Source organism: Symphalangus syndactylus, chromosome 22 (assembly GCF_028878055.3).
Source record: "Symphalangus syndactylus isolate Jambi chromosome 22, NHGRI_mSymSyn1-v2.1_pri, whole genome shotgun sequence".
Taxonomy (NCBI): domain Eukaryota; kingdom Metazoa; phylum Chordata; class Mammalia; order Primates; family Hylobatidae; genus Symphalangus; species Symphalangus syndactylus.
The window spans coordinates 20,537,047-20,550,383 of NC_072444.2; the positions used below are offsets into that span (position 1 = coordinate 20,537,047).

At 58.6% G+C, this 13,337-nt stretch overlaps 3 protein-coding genes across 8 annotated transcripts in view; 2 read left to right on the plus strand and 1 right to left on the minus strand.

Moving 5' to 3' along the window:
• Positions 1 to 981, plus strand: part of CROCC (ciliary rootlet coiled-coil, rootletin) — a 58,526-nt gene extending 57,545 nt beyond the window's left edge. For all 4 annotated transcript variants that reach the window (XM_063631766.1, XM_063631765.1, XM_055262216.2 and 1 more), the window contains one exon: positions 406 to 981. In XM_063631766.1, the coding sequence (XP_063487836.1) occupies positions 406 to 492 (87 nt within the window). In that variant the 3' untranslated portion in view covers positions 493 to 981. The remainder of the gene's footprint in view (positions 1 to 405) is intronic.
• LOC129472521 (neuroblastoma breakpoint family member 1-like) overlaps positions 1 to 13,337 on the plus strand; it is a 705,345-nt gene that overhangs the window by 116,441 nt on the left and 575,567 nt on the right. The gene's annotated exons all lie outside the window — the stretch shown is intronic.
• Positions 2,481 to 8,706, minus strand: MFAP2 (microfibril associated protein 2). Of its 3 annotated transcripts, none has more exons than XM_055262249.2 (9): positions 8,530 to 8,706; positions 6,219 to 6,296; positions 5,093 to 5,179; positions 4,868 to 4,894; positions 4,677 to 4,763; positions 4,466 to 4,510; positions 3,614 to 3,701; positions 3,266 to 3,339; positions 2,481 to 3,019 (listed from the first exon to the last, which is right to left on the minus strand). In XM_055262249.2, exons 2-9 carry the CDS (start codon positions 6,253 to 6,255, stop codon positions 2,916 to 2,918), a joined length of 549 nt encoding a protein of 182 aa, XP_055118224.1. In that variant the 5' UTR covers positions 6,256 to 6,296; positions 8,530 to 8,706; the 3' UTR covers positions 2,481 to 2,915. The 3 variants fall into 3 exon arrangements, with proteins under 3 accessions (XP_055118224.1, XP_055118222.1, XP_055118221.1); XM_055262247.2 differs by having other exon boundaries at positions 5,093 to 5,182; XM_055262246.2 differs by lacking the exons at positions 6,219 to 6,296; positions 8,530 to 8,706 and adding an exon at positions 5,386 to 5,545.

Sequence of the window (13,337 nt, forward strand, 5' to 3'; positions counted from 1 at the left end):
AGAGAGCAGGGGCAGAAGTCCCAGGGCTGTCCCTCACTGGCCCGCTCAGATCACATACCCCTTCCTAACCATGCCTGAGCCAGCCTTATCAGCTGGACAAGGCTTCTCTGCTAGGCCAGGCTGGGTCACATGTCCGCCCTTGGGTCTGGGCTGGAGCCACGCCCACCCAAGTGATGATGGGGATAAAGAATGGGGGTGGAGTTGCCCTCAAAGGTGCCGAACAGTCAGAAGACGCCTGACTCTGCTATAAGGAACAAAATGAGAAAGGCAGGACAGCCCCTGGCTCTCAGTGAGGCCAGACCTTTCCTGAAACTGGCACTGTGTCCCTCCGGGTTCCCAGCTGCCTCCCTTTCTCTGAAGCCAGGCTGAGGACCTGGCTGGCCTTACATTCCCTTTCTTCCCCAGGTGTCCACACTGAAGGGACAGCTGCAGCAGGAGCTTCGAAGGAGCTCAGCACCCTTCTCCCAACCCTCCAGCCCCCCAGAGAAATGAGCCCCTGCTGGCATCTGGAGAACACCCTGTGCCTGGGACAGGGGAGGGCCCTCCTTTTGGACAGCTCCCCCCGGAGCCCGGTCCCTTGGGGGCCTCAAGCTGGGGTGGGATGAGGAGGCGCTCTGCTGGCAGTGCTGAGGACGGGTACTCCAGCTGCAGGCCTGGAGAGGCTTCCTGGCATCGCCTGCAGTCCAGCCCCCCTCTTCTAGGATGAGCCACTGTAGATCATTAAAGTTCCTCCTTGAGAGGCTGAGCCATAGCCAGGGTTGGGGAGAGCCCTTGTCTCTGGTCAGCCCTGAAAAATGGGATCGTGGGAAAGAGGAGGGGGACCAGGCCCTGACTTCGGCTTCCCAGAGGTCTCTCCGCCTTAGTTAAGAGTGTGTGTCAGGAAATTCCTCAGAGTGCTCAGAGTCCCTGTATTTTTATACCTTTTTACAATGTTAACTGTTCAGAACTGTTTTTTTGTAACAAGACCTTGTTTTTTAAAAAGTTTGTACAGATGTGTCCCTTTTCTAGACAATTGGAGGAGACGCGGTGGGGAGATAGGTGGGGTCTGGGGCAAGAGGGATGGGGCCCTCTAGGGAGGGGTGTTTGGGGAGGCGGCAGGGAGAGGCAGAGAGGCCTGTGTTGGGAAGGGAACTTACCAGCCTCACAGGATGTCAGACGGGGAGGCCTCTGGGGTACTCGGTCACCCGGCCCATAGAACAGATGGGGCTGTTGAGGCCTGGGACTGGGCCCAGCCTGTGCTTTCTTGTCCCTTTCTCTGGCCCCTCCTTAGATCCAAGCCCACCCTCGGGACAGCGACAGGCCTTCCAGGCAGCATGGCAAACAAGTGCAGCTTTGGATGTGAACATGGGGTCTTGCCCTGGCACCGCTGAGTGATCCTGAGCAAAGCTGCTCTTAGAGCCTCAGTTTGCTCATCTGTAAAATGGGAACCTACCGCATAGGGTGGCTCTGGGGAAGTTCACATAGGAGGTGCTCAATCAGTGTCCGAAGGAGAAATTCACACTCATCCCCATCTGCTGGAGTCCAGCTGCCCGATTCAGCCACAGCACTGCCGCTGATAGCTGGGGACCTGTGGGTGGAACCCTTGTGTGGGTTACTTAATGTCTCTGGGCTCAGTTTTCCAGTCTCTAAGAAGGAGATATGAATTGCATCCACCACATATGCCTGTTCGGAGAGTTAAACAGGAGTGTGCGAGCCTTCACGCAGAGCCCAGGTCCCACGTGCCGGTTGGAGGGAGGTGTTATAATGGCTTGCTCATTTTTTCCCTTTTTTTTTGAGACAGTCTTGCTCTGTCGCCCAGGCTGGAGTGCAGTGGCGCAATCTTGGCTCACTGCAACCTCCGCCTCCCAGGTTGAAGCAATTCTTGTGCCTCAGCCTCCTGAGTAGCTGGAATTGCAGGCACACGCCACCATGCCTGGCTAATTTTTTTTTTGTATTTTTACTAGAGACGAGATTTCGCCATGGCCAGGCGGGTCTCGAACTCCTGGCCTCAAGTGATCCGCCCGCCTCAGCCTCCCTAAGTGCTGGAATTACAGGTGAGTCCCTGCGCCCCGCTTTTTTTGCCCTCTTAATGGCACCCATCTCCCCGACTTTCCAAACAAAGGCCTTAGATGTCAGTCCGCCTGCCTTGCCCCTGTGCCCCCCCACCCCATGGGCGGCCTCCCATTTTTGCTGTGTCCCTCTGGTGATGGGAACTCATGTCCTCACCAAGCAGCCCTGGTCATCAGAAAGCTGTGTCCTTGAAGCCTTCCATCTCCCGTGCAATTCCCGCAACACGCATGCGCGCATACACTGTCATGACGCAGCGTTCTGGGCAGGGCAGAGCTGGAGCCGGCGGGTAAGGAGGTGGGGCTGGGACTGCGGAAGCACAGGGCACCTGAGCAGATGGTTCACTCCAAGGGGTCCGGAGCCTCTCAGGACAGTCCGTGTTGGGGGCACTTGGCTGGCCCCTCTGTGCTCTCCACCGAAAAAGTGACTCAATCTTTTGTAAAAACTTGTTTTTAATTTTGTATAAAATAAAGGTGGTCCATGCCCAGGGGGGCTGTAGGAAATCCAAGCAGACCAGCTGGGGTGGGGGGGATGTAGCCTACCTCGGGGGACTGTGAATGGGGGACTGTCTGACCTCAAAACGGGCTGAGAAGACCCATCAGGGGCCCAGGTCCCACAGAGAGGCCTGGGATGCCCCCCCAACCCAAGGGGCAGAGACTGGGCAGTGGGGAGCCCCCATCGTGCCCCAGAGGTGGCCACAGGCTGAAGGAGGGGCCTGAGGCACCGCAGCCTGCAACCCCCAGGGCTGCAGTCCACTAACTTTTTACAGAATAAAGGGAACATGGGGATGGGGAAAAAAGCACCAGGTCAGGCAGGGCCCGAGGGCCCCAGATCCCAGGAGGGCCAGGACTCGGAATGCCAGCACCACCCTAGCAGCCCCCACAGCTCCTGGCACAGGAGGCCGCCACGGATTGGCACAGGCCACTGCTGGCCATCACACCACATTTGGAGAACTTGTCCCGACAGAGGTCAGCTGTTGGGGGCAGGAATGAGGCAGGGTCAGGGTGGAGCTGGGTGATGGGAACTGCTGTCCCTCCCCCAACTCTGGTGATGGGAGTGTTTTGAGGATGAAAAGTAGCAGGGAGGGGAGCTCAGGGTGTCCTGGAAGTGGGCCTGGTGGATAATACATGTTGAATAAACATCAGGTAGGGTGGCTAGGTGGCCAGATAATGATGCGGGTGTGGGGACAGGGGAGGTCTTGGGGAGGAGGGCTTCCTACCTCGGAGGAGCTCCTCGTGGGCACACACTGTGCGGACGCAGATCTCCTTGTTAATGACGTACACACGGCGGAGGCTGCGGGGGCAGGGAGCGGGAGGCCTCAGCCCCACTTCCACCCAATCCCAGTGGGATAGCCCAGACAACCTGGCACTGGAGCCCGGACAGAACCAGGCATTGGAGCCCAGGAGTGGAGGAGGTCCCTGGCCCAGGCTCAACCATAGAACTGAGCTCAACTTAAGGACTCACTATCTTTCCTCCAACTCCTACCTTGGCTGGCCAGAGCTGTCCCCTGTGCCCTCTAGCCCCCCATGCTCCGGAATCCTCCCAACAGCTGCCCACCTGTGCTCACCTGTAGAAGCAGACCTCGTTGAGACACTGTTTGCAAGGCCTGTGTATGGAGTAGAGGCGGGTGCACGGGTACTGTTCCTCACGGCAGTCTGGTGACAGGTGGGGTCAGACTAGGAGCCCAGAGTTGGGGGCGGCCCCCAGCCTCACCCACCTGAGGCTGGCTCACAGGGCCTAGTCCCCCCGTGCCCTCAGGCCCCGTGCAGACACCCATACCTACACATGCCCACATAGACCCACGCAGCATTGTCAGTTCCCAGGGCTGTATGTGTCAATTCACAACCGCACTTACTATAGAAGCCTAAGTTCAAACAGAAATTCGCACCCACCCATGCATCGCCACAAAAGCTCATACCAACTCCCGAGCAGACGTGCCCACGCTCACAGAAGCCCACATAGGAGCGCACACACCAACCCATACGAGGGTGAGCACACGGATTCTCCTGCACACACACATCTTGGTCTTTCAAGCTCTTAGCTAGGGCAGCCAGAGGGCACCGCTCAGCCAGCCTGCGCTCCCTGGCCCTTCCTCGCCTCCACATGTGCACCACCCAGTCTCTCTGGCTGGCAGGAAGCCCCCAGCACACTCCCTGCCCCTCCCAGTATCTGTGAGGACAGGGACCTTCCTAGGCTGTCAATTTAGCCTCCAGCCAGGCACGCTGGGGACAGGTGGAACCTCCTGGAGCTGCCTGGGGGGGCCTGGTGACGCCAGCCTACGGCAGTCATACTGCCCACATTACTGCCAAGAGCCCACAGGGGCAAGGGCCAAAGACCTTCAGCCCACCAGCACCGCCCCCTACTCCACCCCAACTTCAGGCCGTGCCCCCATTTTTCCGGCTGTCAAGAAAGCCCTTACCAAGAGGCCCAGGCTCTGTGGGCTCCAGCTCTGCATTTCCTGGTTCTGGTGTCGAGAGAGAGAGGTAGGCAGACATCATTGGGAGGGGTCTCTTCAGGGCAAAGGGAGTCACCTCTCCCAGCCCTGGCAGACCCCCACTCCCAGGGTTGACAGGGTGGGGAGGGGTGAGGCAGGAGCTGGGGCAGGGGTGGGAGCAGGGTCTGGGGCCTACCTGGGGTTGGGGCTGGGATGACTTCCTGTTGGACTTGCTGCTGGGACTGGAACTGGAACTGTTCCTCGGAGGGCCGAGGAGTCACCTCTGCAGCCAAGGGAGGATAAGGGGGTCTGCTCCCTCTACCCATCCCAGGGGGTCTCCCCACCCCAGCTGCCGGCCCGTCCTATCCTATACCCCTAGCCCGTTACCTTGATAATCATAGTAGTCTGGGTTGTCTGCAAACAAAGATGAAAGTGGAATTGGTGGGAGTTAGGCTACCCCCCCAGCACCCGGGCAAACAAGTTCCCTGCTGAGCCAGGGACCAACCCCCAGAGTTCCCATCAGCCTGTCCAGTGCGGCCCCTGGCTGAGCCAAGCACATCTGAGCAGCCAGGCCTCGGTGACCCGGCAGGGCTGGGGGTGGTAGGCCCTTACCGATCTGGTCGCTATAGTGGGTGTACTGGACGTGGTCAGGGAACGGCGGCAGCGGGTCCAGGTCATACTGGCCCTGAGCCAGCAAGCCTGCTGTGGGGAGGCAAAGCATGTAGGGTACCCCACGGGGAGGGGCAACGGGGGCCGGAGGCGCTTCTGGAGAGGGGAGGCGGGGTCACAAGGTCAGGCCTGTAAGAGCCTAGGACCCTACAAGCAGATTCCTAGAGGATCCAGACTCTTCTTCGATGGTAAAGACCCTTCCCCACCCTGGTCGTGGGTCACCTCCCTGACCTTACCCTGCCCCTTCCTGTTGCTGGCCTCCTGGCTGCTCCTAGGACTCCACATGCTCCTGCCTCCCTCAGAGGCTTCGCACCTGTCGCTCCCTGGGCCCGTGAGGCCTGCTCAGCTCCTTCAGGTCTTCCGTGGAATTTCAGCTGTGCCGAGAGGCCGCCCCACCTGCAGCCCACCAGCCCTCCTGCTGATTTCTGTCCAGCACTCAGCACATGCTGGAGTTTCTCACGTCTGCTTGTTTCCTATTTGTCTACCTTCCCTGGACTGGCAGGATGATGAGGAGCAATGATGTGTCTGCCTGGTTCATTGCGGAATCCCCAGGGCCTAGCCCAGCACTTGGCATGTGGTAGGGACTCAACACATTGCTGCTGAATGAATGAATGTTGGCCCTGCTAGGACTTTTGTGGTCCTCATCAGTTCTCCTCATTTGGCCAGTAGGGACCCCCCCAAGGTCAGGACTGTATAGAGCAGAAGGGCCCTGAATGGATCTAGAACTCGAGCATCCGGACTCCCTGTCTTGGGCGCCCCTGCACCTGAACCTGCACATCGGCTCCCAGAGAGGCCTTGTGCCCACGGGGTCCTTGTGCCTGGGACATGCCCTCCAGAACCCTGCCTGCCTGCTGCTGTGGAAGGCTGGGGGAAGGGCCAGGAGCTGCCTCCAGATGCTGCCAGGGTTGGCTGGTCCAGTCTGTGGTCCAAGCAGGCAGAAGGCCCTGGCAGCTGGGGAGCTGAGTTCTGGCCATAAGTCGTGACAAAGGCTCACTGTGAATTCCCCCTACTAACCCTACTCCCCACCCCCACATAAGGGGAGCTACCCCCTGCCCCAGGAGCCACTTACCAGGCAGGAATAGCAGGAAGAGGTAGGCAGCTCTCATGGCAACAAAGAGGCAGGCCGGGGCGGTGTCAGAGAGGACAGCTGGGGAAAGACGGGTGGGAGAGCTCTACCCAGGGCCACACCCACGACAGCAGAGCCCACCTTTGATCCCCTGATTTCGCCCTGGAGAAGGTGGCACCCAGAATAGAAGCCAGTCATGGGAGGGCTGGAGTGGAGGGACATCCTAGTCCCTGCTCGCCCACCCAGGTGTTCAGGTCACAAGGGACAAGGCCTCCAACCCAGCTCCAGGGCTGATCCTGACAAGCAAACCCCGTGTAGTGGGTGTACTGGATGTGGTCAGGGAAGGGTGGACCCTGCCCTGCTCACTAAGGGGACATTCCTAATGTGCTCCCAGCCCAGGCCATTCTGTCCTCACTCACACCCGTGCTCAGCCCTCTGGCCCAGTGGCTCCCCGGGTGTCCAAGGCACTGACTGCATGAATCACTGAACCCAGGCCCATCCTTGGGACCCCAGCCCTGGCTAGCCGGCATCACCGCCTGGACTCAGCAGCTTCTGCCAAGCCCACCACCTGCTCCCAATTAGCCCCTGGGCCCTAAGCATCCTGCTCAGCAGGAAACCACATACACATGGGCCTGCCGGGCCCTCAGAGCGGCCGGGCCGGGCAGGCTCCCAGCTCCCAGAAGACTCCTCTCCTGCCAGGCCTCCAGGCCTTGCGCAGGCTCACGAGACCCGGGCTATTTGCAGCAGCAGGAAGCACTAGAGTGAAGCCTGAGGGGGCTCCTCTGGATCCCAGAAAGGCAGCACTGAAGGGGCCGTGACATCACCCAGCCTGGGGGTTCTGTACCCCCTGACGTTGTAGGCAAGTGTGTGTGTGTGTCATTTGGAGGGAGAGGGCATGGGTTCTGTGGCTTTCATCAGGCTCCTGACATTCAAGAGCCCAGCCTCCAGTCCTGGCTACACGGTGGGACTTGCGGGAGCCTCCGGTTCCCCACATCCAGCCCCAGCTCAGTGAAGGGCCACCTCAGGTCCGTCAGCCTTCTATAGGGAGGGCTGTGAGGGCGGGTCCATCCGGGAGGGCCCCTCCTGGCTGCAACCCAGGAAGTCCTTTCCGAGAGCTAGCTGGAAACCCCAACTTTGGTCTATTTTCCCCACTGGGAATCCAGGGAAAGGGGAGAAAGCAGGAGGTCTTTCCCTCCTTCCTCTCAATCCTGAGGCCTCCCTGACCCCCTGGCCCTCTTACGCATTGGGCACCTCACTGAGGTGGAGTGGGAGCGGGGAGACGAGGCTCAGGACCAAGCTGCCCCAGAGGCGAGGGATAGCTGGCTCCCCACACCCCATTCTGAAAACCCTTGACCTCCTCATGGGAGGGGGCTGAAAAGACCCAGAGAGCCTTCCTTGCCCCTCTCCCCATTGGTCAGGTCGGTCGGAGCCCCCGCTGCTCAGCAGAAGGCTCTGAATTGGGGCAAGAGGAGCTGCAAGGTGTTGGGGGATGCCTGTGGGTACCCTGCGTGGAGTCTTCCTCCCCAAGGACTGGCCCCCAAACCCAGGCTTATTGGGGGAAGGAGGCCCACGGGCTAGCGGGGAGGCAGGAAAGAGGGAAGTCAGTGTGGAGTTCATGAACTCCCAGGGGGCCACATCTCCAAGCACTTCTAGACGAAGGGGTTTTGGGGCGTGCGGGAGGCCAGGACCTGCCCGGGAAGCTGCCCCACCCCCACCTCTGGCCTCTTCCACAGCTGCGGCCTCCCCCACCCCTGACTCCCCTGCGTCCTGGGAGGTGGGGGACAGGGGGCCCCGACGCTCGCTCAGACACCAGACGGAGGGAGGGCTCTGCCGGCTCCGGAGCCGGGCTCGGGGGGAGGGGTCCCGGCGGGAGAAACCCAGATGTTGCAGCGCCGCACAGCTGGGAACAATCAGCCGCGGAAACTTGCTCCGCGCGCCCTCGCGCTCCCGTCTCTGATCTCTTTGTCTCTCTACGTCTCTGTCTCGGCCATTCCCACCGGGCCCCCCCCGCCCACCCGCCACATTCCAACCTCCCCGGGAGAACAAAAGATGTCCCATCCCCCGACGCCCTCACCTCTGACTCCCCCCAAACTCGGGCTCCCCGCCCTTCCCAATTCGCGTTCTCTCTGCAGAGCAACCCCAAACTTTCCAGGTGCCCCCTTGGCGTCCGCTCTGGAGGCGCGGGGTTCAGGAACCTCCGCGGCTGCCCCGGGATCGGGGACCCAGAGAGCCTGGCACCTTCGCCCCCGCGCCGGGGGACCCGCCGACGCCCCGACCGCCCCCCGGGGCCCCCAAGCGCCAGGCCCGCGCCTACCTGTCCGGGTCACTCCGCCGCCCGCTCCGAGTCCGCCCGCCGGAGCCGCCCCTTGGCCCGCTCCGAGTCCCCCTCCGGGCCCCCGACGGGGCTGGCGCCCGCCTTCCAGCCCCGGAGCCGCTGGGTCCTAACGCGAGCTGTCCGCATGGGCCGCCATGCCGTGCCCTCGGGGTTCCATCTGCTGGGGGAGGGGGGGGAGTGTCCCCGGGGTAGAGGCGCCCGGAGCCGTGCTTACGTCCATGCAAAGCTTCCTCCTCTTCACAGCTGCTCCTCATTCGACGTCGATGGGGTGAGGTGGGTGAGGGGGTGAGGTGGGCGACGGGGTGAGGTGGGCAAGGGTAGGTGTGTTGCCCATTTCACAGAGGAGAAAATCAAACCTCCCAAAGTGACTCACCCTAGGCCCCTCAGCCAGAAAGTAAGCCTCGCTCTCCCTCTGCCTTCTCCCAGCTTCCAGGACACCCTCCTGCCTTGGTTTTCCTTCTGCCTCTCCAGCCGAGCCTGCTGCGTCTCCCAGGCCCGCACCCTCCCTTCCTACACTGCTGAGCTCTGGGCCATGGCTGGCTTCCACAACCAGCAGTTCTTTCTTTCCTTTTCTAGAGACAGGGTCTTGCTGTGTTGCCCAGGCTCGTCTGGAACTTCTGGCTTCGAAATTTTGGCCTCAAGCATTCCTCCTTTCTCATCCTCCTGGGTTGCTGGGATTACAGGCATGAGTCCCTTCCCCCGGCCATAACTAGCACCTCTTTCAGCCCTGACCCAGCCTATGTGTCCCACAAATGTCCTCAGGGTGCATCAGCTTCAACAAGCATCCAAGTCCAAATTCACAACCTCCTAACTCTCCCCCAGACCTGGCCCTCCAGGGTTCCCAGTCCCCCATTGGCCCCCCAGCCTTCCATTACCCAGGCTTCCTCCCCTGCCCTTAGCCCTGAATCTAATCCAGCACCCACTCGTGAATGCTACCTGAAAAATTTCTTTTGTGACTCTGTCCGCTGTTCCCACCCTGGCCTAAGCCACCGTGAGACCAAGTTGCAATCCCAAGAAACCGCATTTGCTCTTTCTGCTTGTCAGAAGCTGACAAAGCCCTGACTCAGTGACTGGGGGCAGCCCAATGGAAGGATGCCTTGAAGACGGCAGGCAGGGCAGAACATAGGCTCCCACGCCTCTTGCCTGAATCACTGCATTGTTAGAAAATATAAGTTAAATGATCCTGGCTGTGCCTTTTCCTGTACATAAGATAGCACCTGACAGGATTGATGATTATGCCTTTATAATCTATATAACTAGATGCATCCTCGAACCCAAACCTTGGCGAGATTTGCACTAGTGTAGCTTCTGAAGACATTTGATGTAACTTTTTTTTTCTTCTTTTTTTAATGAGACCGGGTCTTGCTCTGTCATCCAGGCTGGAGTGCAGTGGCACCATCACAGCTCACCTCTTGGGCTCAAGTGATCCTTCCACCTCAGCCTCCCAAGTAGCTGGGACTACAGGCAAGAGCCACCATGCCTGGCTTTTTTTTTTTTTTGTATTTTTTGTAGAGAAGGGGTTTTGCCACGTTGCCCAGTCTGGTCTCAAATTCCTGAGCTCAAGCAATCTACCCGCCTCAGCCTCCAAAAGTGCTGGGATTACAGACGTGAGCCACGGTGCCTGACCGTACCTTCTGAGCACATGCAGAACCGCCTGCCTCTGTATCTAAACTGTGGGCCGAAACGCTGCTTTGGAGCAGTCTAACAGAAACTCTCTGAAACCCTCTCCCAGGGTGCAGTCCTCAGTAAGACTCAATAAAACTAACTTTAATTTTTCCAATGGCTGATTTTTTTTTAAACAGAGTTTAACTCTGTTGCCCAGGCTGGAGTGCAGTGGCATGACCTCAGCTCACTGTAACCTCCACCTCCCGGGTTCAAGAGATTCTCCCACCCCAGCCTCCTGTGTAGCTGGGATTACAGGCACGTGCCACCATGCCAGGCTAATTTTTGCTTTTTTTTTTTTTTTTTTTTTTTGAGTAGAGACAGGGTTTCACCATGTTGGCCAGGCTCCTGAGCTTAGCTGATCCGCCTGCCTTGGGTTCCCAAAGTGCTGGGATTATAGGCATGAGCCACTGTGCCTGGCCAAAAGGTGGATTTTTTCTTTTTTTTTTTTTTTTCTTTTGAGACGAGGTCTTGCTGTCTCCCAGGCTGGAGTGCAGTGGTGTGTCCTCGACTCACTGCAACCTCTGCCTCCTGGGTTCGAGCGATTCTCATGCCTCAGCCTCCAGAGTAGCTGGGACTACAGGCACCCGCCACCATGCCTGGCTATTTTTTTTTTGTATTTCTAGTAGAGACGAGGCTTCACCATGTTGTCCAGGCTCGTCTCGTACTCCTGACCTCAGCTGATTCACCCACCTCGGTCTCCCAAAGTGCTGGAATTATAGGCATGAGCCACTGCGCCTGGTCAAAAGGCTGATTTCTTATTTAGTTGACACCACCATCATTTGTCTGGGCTCTGCGATAACCTCCACTCCGGGCTCTCCCACGTGGGCCCTGCCTCCCTCACCCCTGCAGATCATGGCCCCTTCTACTGATCGCCTTTCATTCAGGTTAGAGGTTCAACTCCCCTGTGGCCTCCAGGGCCCCGGCCCTTTATGGCAGCCTGGCTCTGCCTCCTCTCCCTCCTCCAGCCACTGGCCTTTGGGGGTTTTCTCCCAAACCCCTCTCCCTCCCACACTGAGGCGTTGCTTCCTCCCGAGCACTGGCTGAGGTCTCCTCTGTGGGGTCCCAGATCAAACCCTCCCTTCTTCAGAGGGGCCTTCCCTTTTTCCTTTTTTTGTGCTTTCTAGCTTTACTGCTTGCAGCTGTCTTGTTGGCCTATGTCTGTGACCATCTGAGCCCTGTCCCTCTTCCCGATGAGACTGTCATCTTGCCCCGTGAAGGCCGGGACCGAGGCTGTTTTTGCTCATCTTCAGTTTTGCTCATTAGGTTCAGAGCCCGGCTCAGAGCAGCAGTTCAGCAAACATTTGTGGAATGAATGAGTGAACTGTACACTAAACTCTTCCCGGAGAGGCTAGCTGGGGGTGCAGATCGTCTGCCTCTAGGGCAGCCTTCAGCCCTGCCCAGGAGCCTAGGCCTGAGGCGGGAGTGAGAGTTGTAAGGGCTGCGGGCTGGGAGGAGATGAGGATGGCCCCTGATTTAGACCCTTGCCATCTGATCTCTTCACCCCCAGTCATTCCCCCACCTCCCTTAGACTCTGAGTCTTAGGGAGGGACTAAATATGCCCTGTGCCTCCTTCATTCCCATGCCCCGCCCCCCAGTGTCTATTGCGGTGCAGCAGAGACTTTTGTCACCTGGAGAGAGGTGGGCCCTCAGGCCAGCCCAGCCCTCTCTGCCTGCCCTTAGACCCCAGTGCTACCAGGAGCAATCCCACTGGCAGAAGAGAGGAAATCACCCAGCAGAAATGCTGTCCCTTACCCTTGAAAAAAAGAGGGAGGCTGGGTACAGTGGCTCACACCTGTAATCTCAGCAGTTTAGGAGACCGAGGCGGGTAGACTGCTTGAGCCCAGGGGTTTGAGACCAGCCTGGACAGCATGGCAAAACCCCATCTCTACAAAAAATACAAAAATTAGCTGGGTGTGGTGGCGCTGGTCTATAGTCCCAGCTACTCAGGAGGCTGAGGTAGGAGGATCACCTGAGCCTGGGGAGGTGGAGGCTGCAGTGAGCCATGATTGCACCACTGCACTCCAGCCTGGGCAACAGAGCAAGACCCTGTCTAAAAAAAAGAAACAAAAACAAAAAAACTGGGAAACTGAGGGGCTAAACCTGCCAACTCGTGTCCTGGCTCCCAGGTCCTCTCTGCTGCTTCTGCCCATTCCCCTGGCTGTTTCTTTGGGCAGGGCAGGGGAGAGGATGGGGCTGTGGTTCCTGTGCTCCCACTGTGTCTTTGGAGATGTGCTCCTTCCCTGCCAGGCTTTCATGCTGGATGGTGAACTGCTCGCAGGGTTAGACCATGTTTTATTCAGTTTGTTGAGTTAGTCCTGGTGCCTGGCACACACCTGTCCAATAGATTCATGAATAATCAGCTAAGCGTAGAGGAGGGATTTGAACCCAGGCCTCTCTGCGGCCTCCTCCTAAACAGCATCTACCACCCTGAACCGTCGCTGGCTGGCAACGCAGTGCCCAGAGCAGAGGTCCACCATGATGTGCCTCCTGGTGGGAGTTACATCCTCACACCCACATCCCTTCTCCCCAGCATGATTCAACGTTTTCTCAGCCCCTACTCTGGCAGGCCTGGGGATAGCACCAGGGGTTCCAGGAATGAGGTTGGCCAGGGCTTTTGGAAGGCAGGAAACAGCCGGTCTTTCCTGTTCTCCCCTGCCCAGATGAGCCAGACGGCCAAGCTGCCTCTCTAGAGCAGAGGGGCTTGGCCAGGGGCCCGCTGGTGAGATGAGCTCAGAGGTACCCACCCTTCCTTGAGGGATGATGCGCGTGGTTCTGGCTGGGAGATGTGGGCTCCGAGCCTGGATTTCATCTCAGGGAGGAACTGCCCACAAACATGTCCCAGGATGCTGGGTGGGATGGGGAGGGGGTAAGGTGGGAGAGACGGAACTGCCCCCTAGCAAATGCCTCCCAGGCAAGCCCACATCTCCTTGTCCTCCAAAGGAGGGTAGGAGGGTTAGGAACATCGAAGCTGGAGTCAAAGCTATCCAGCCCCACTCTGACTACTTGTGTAACCTCTAAGCCTTGGTTTCTTCATCTGTAAAATGGGAATAGTACTACGGTTGTTGGAAGGATGACATGATAGTGTGTAAAATGCTAAATGGGGCCAAGCGCAGTGGCTCACG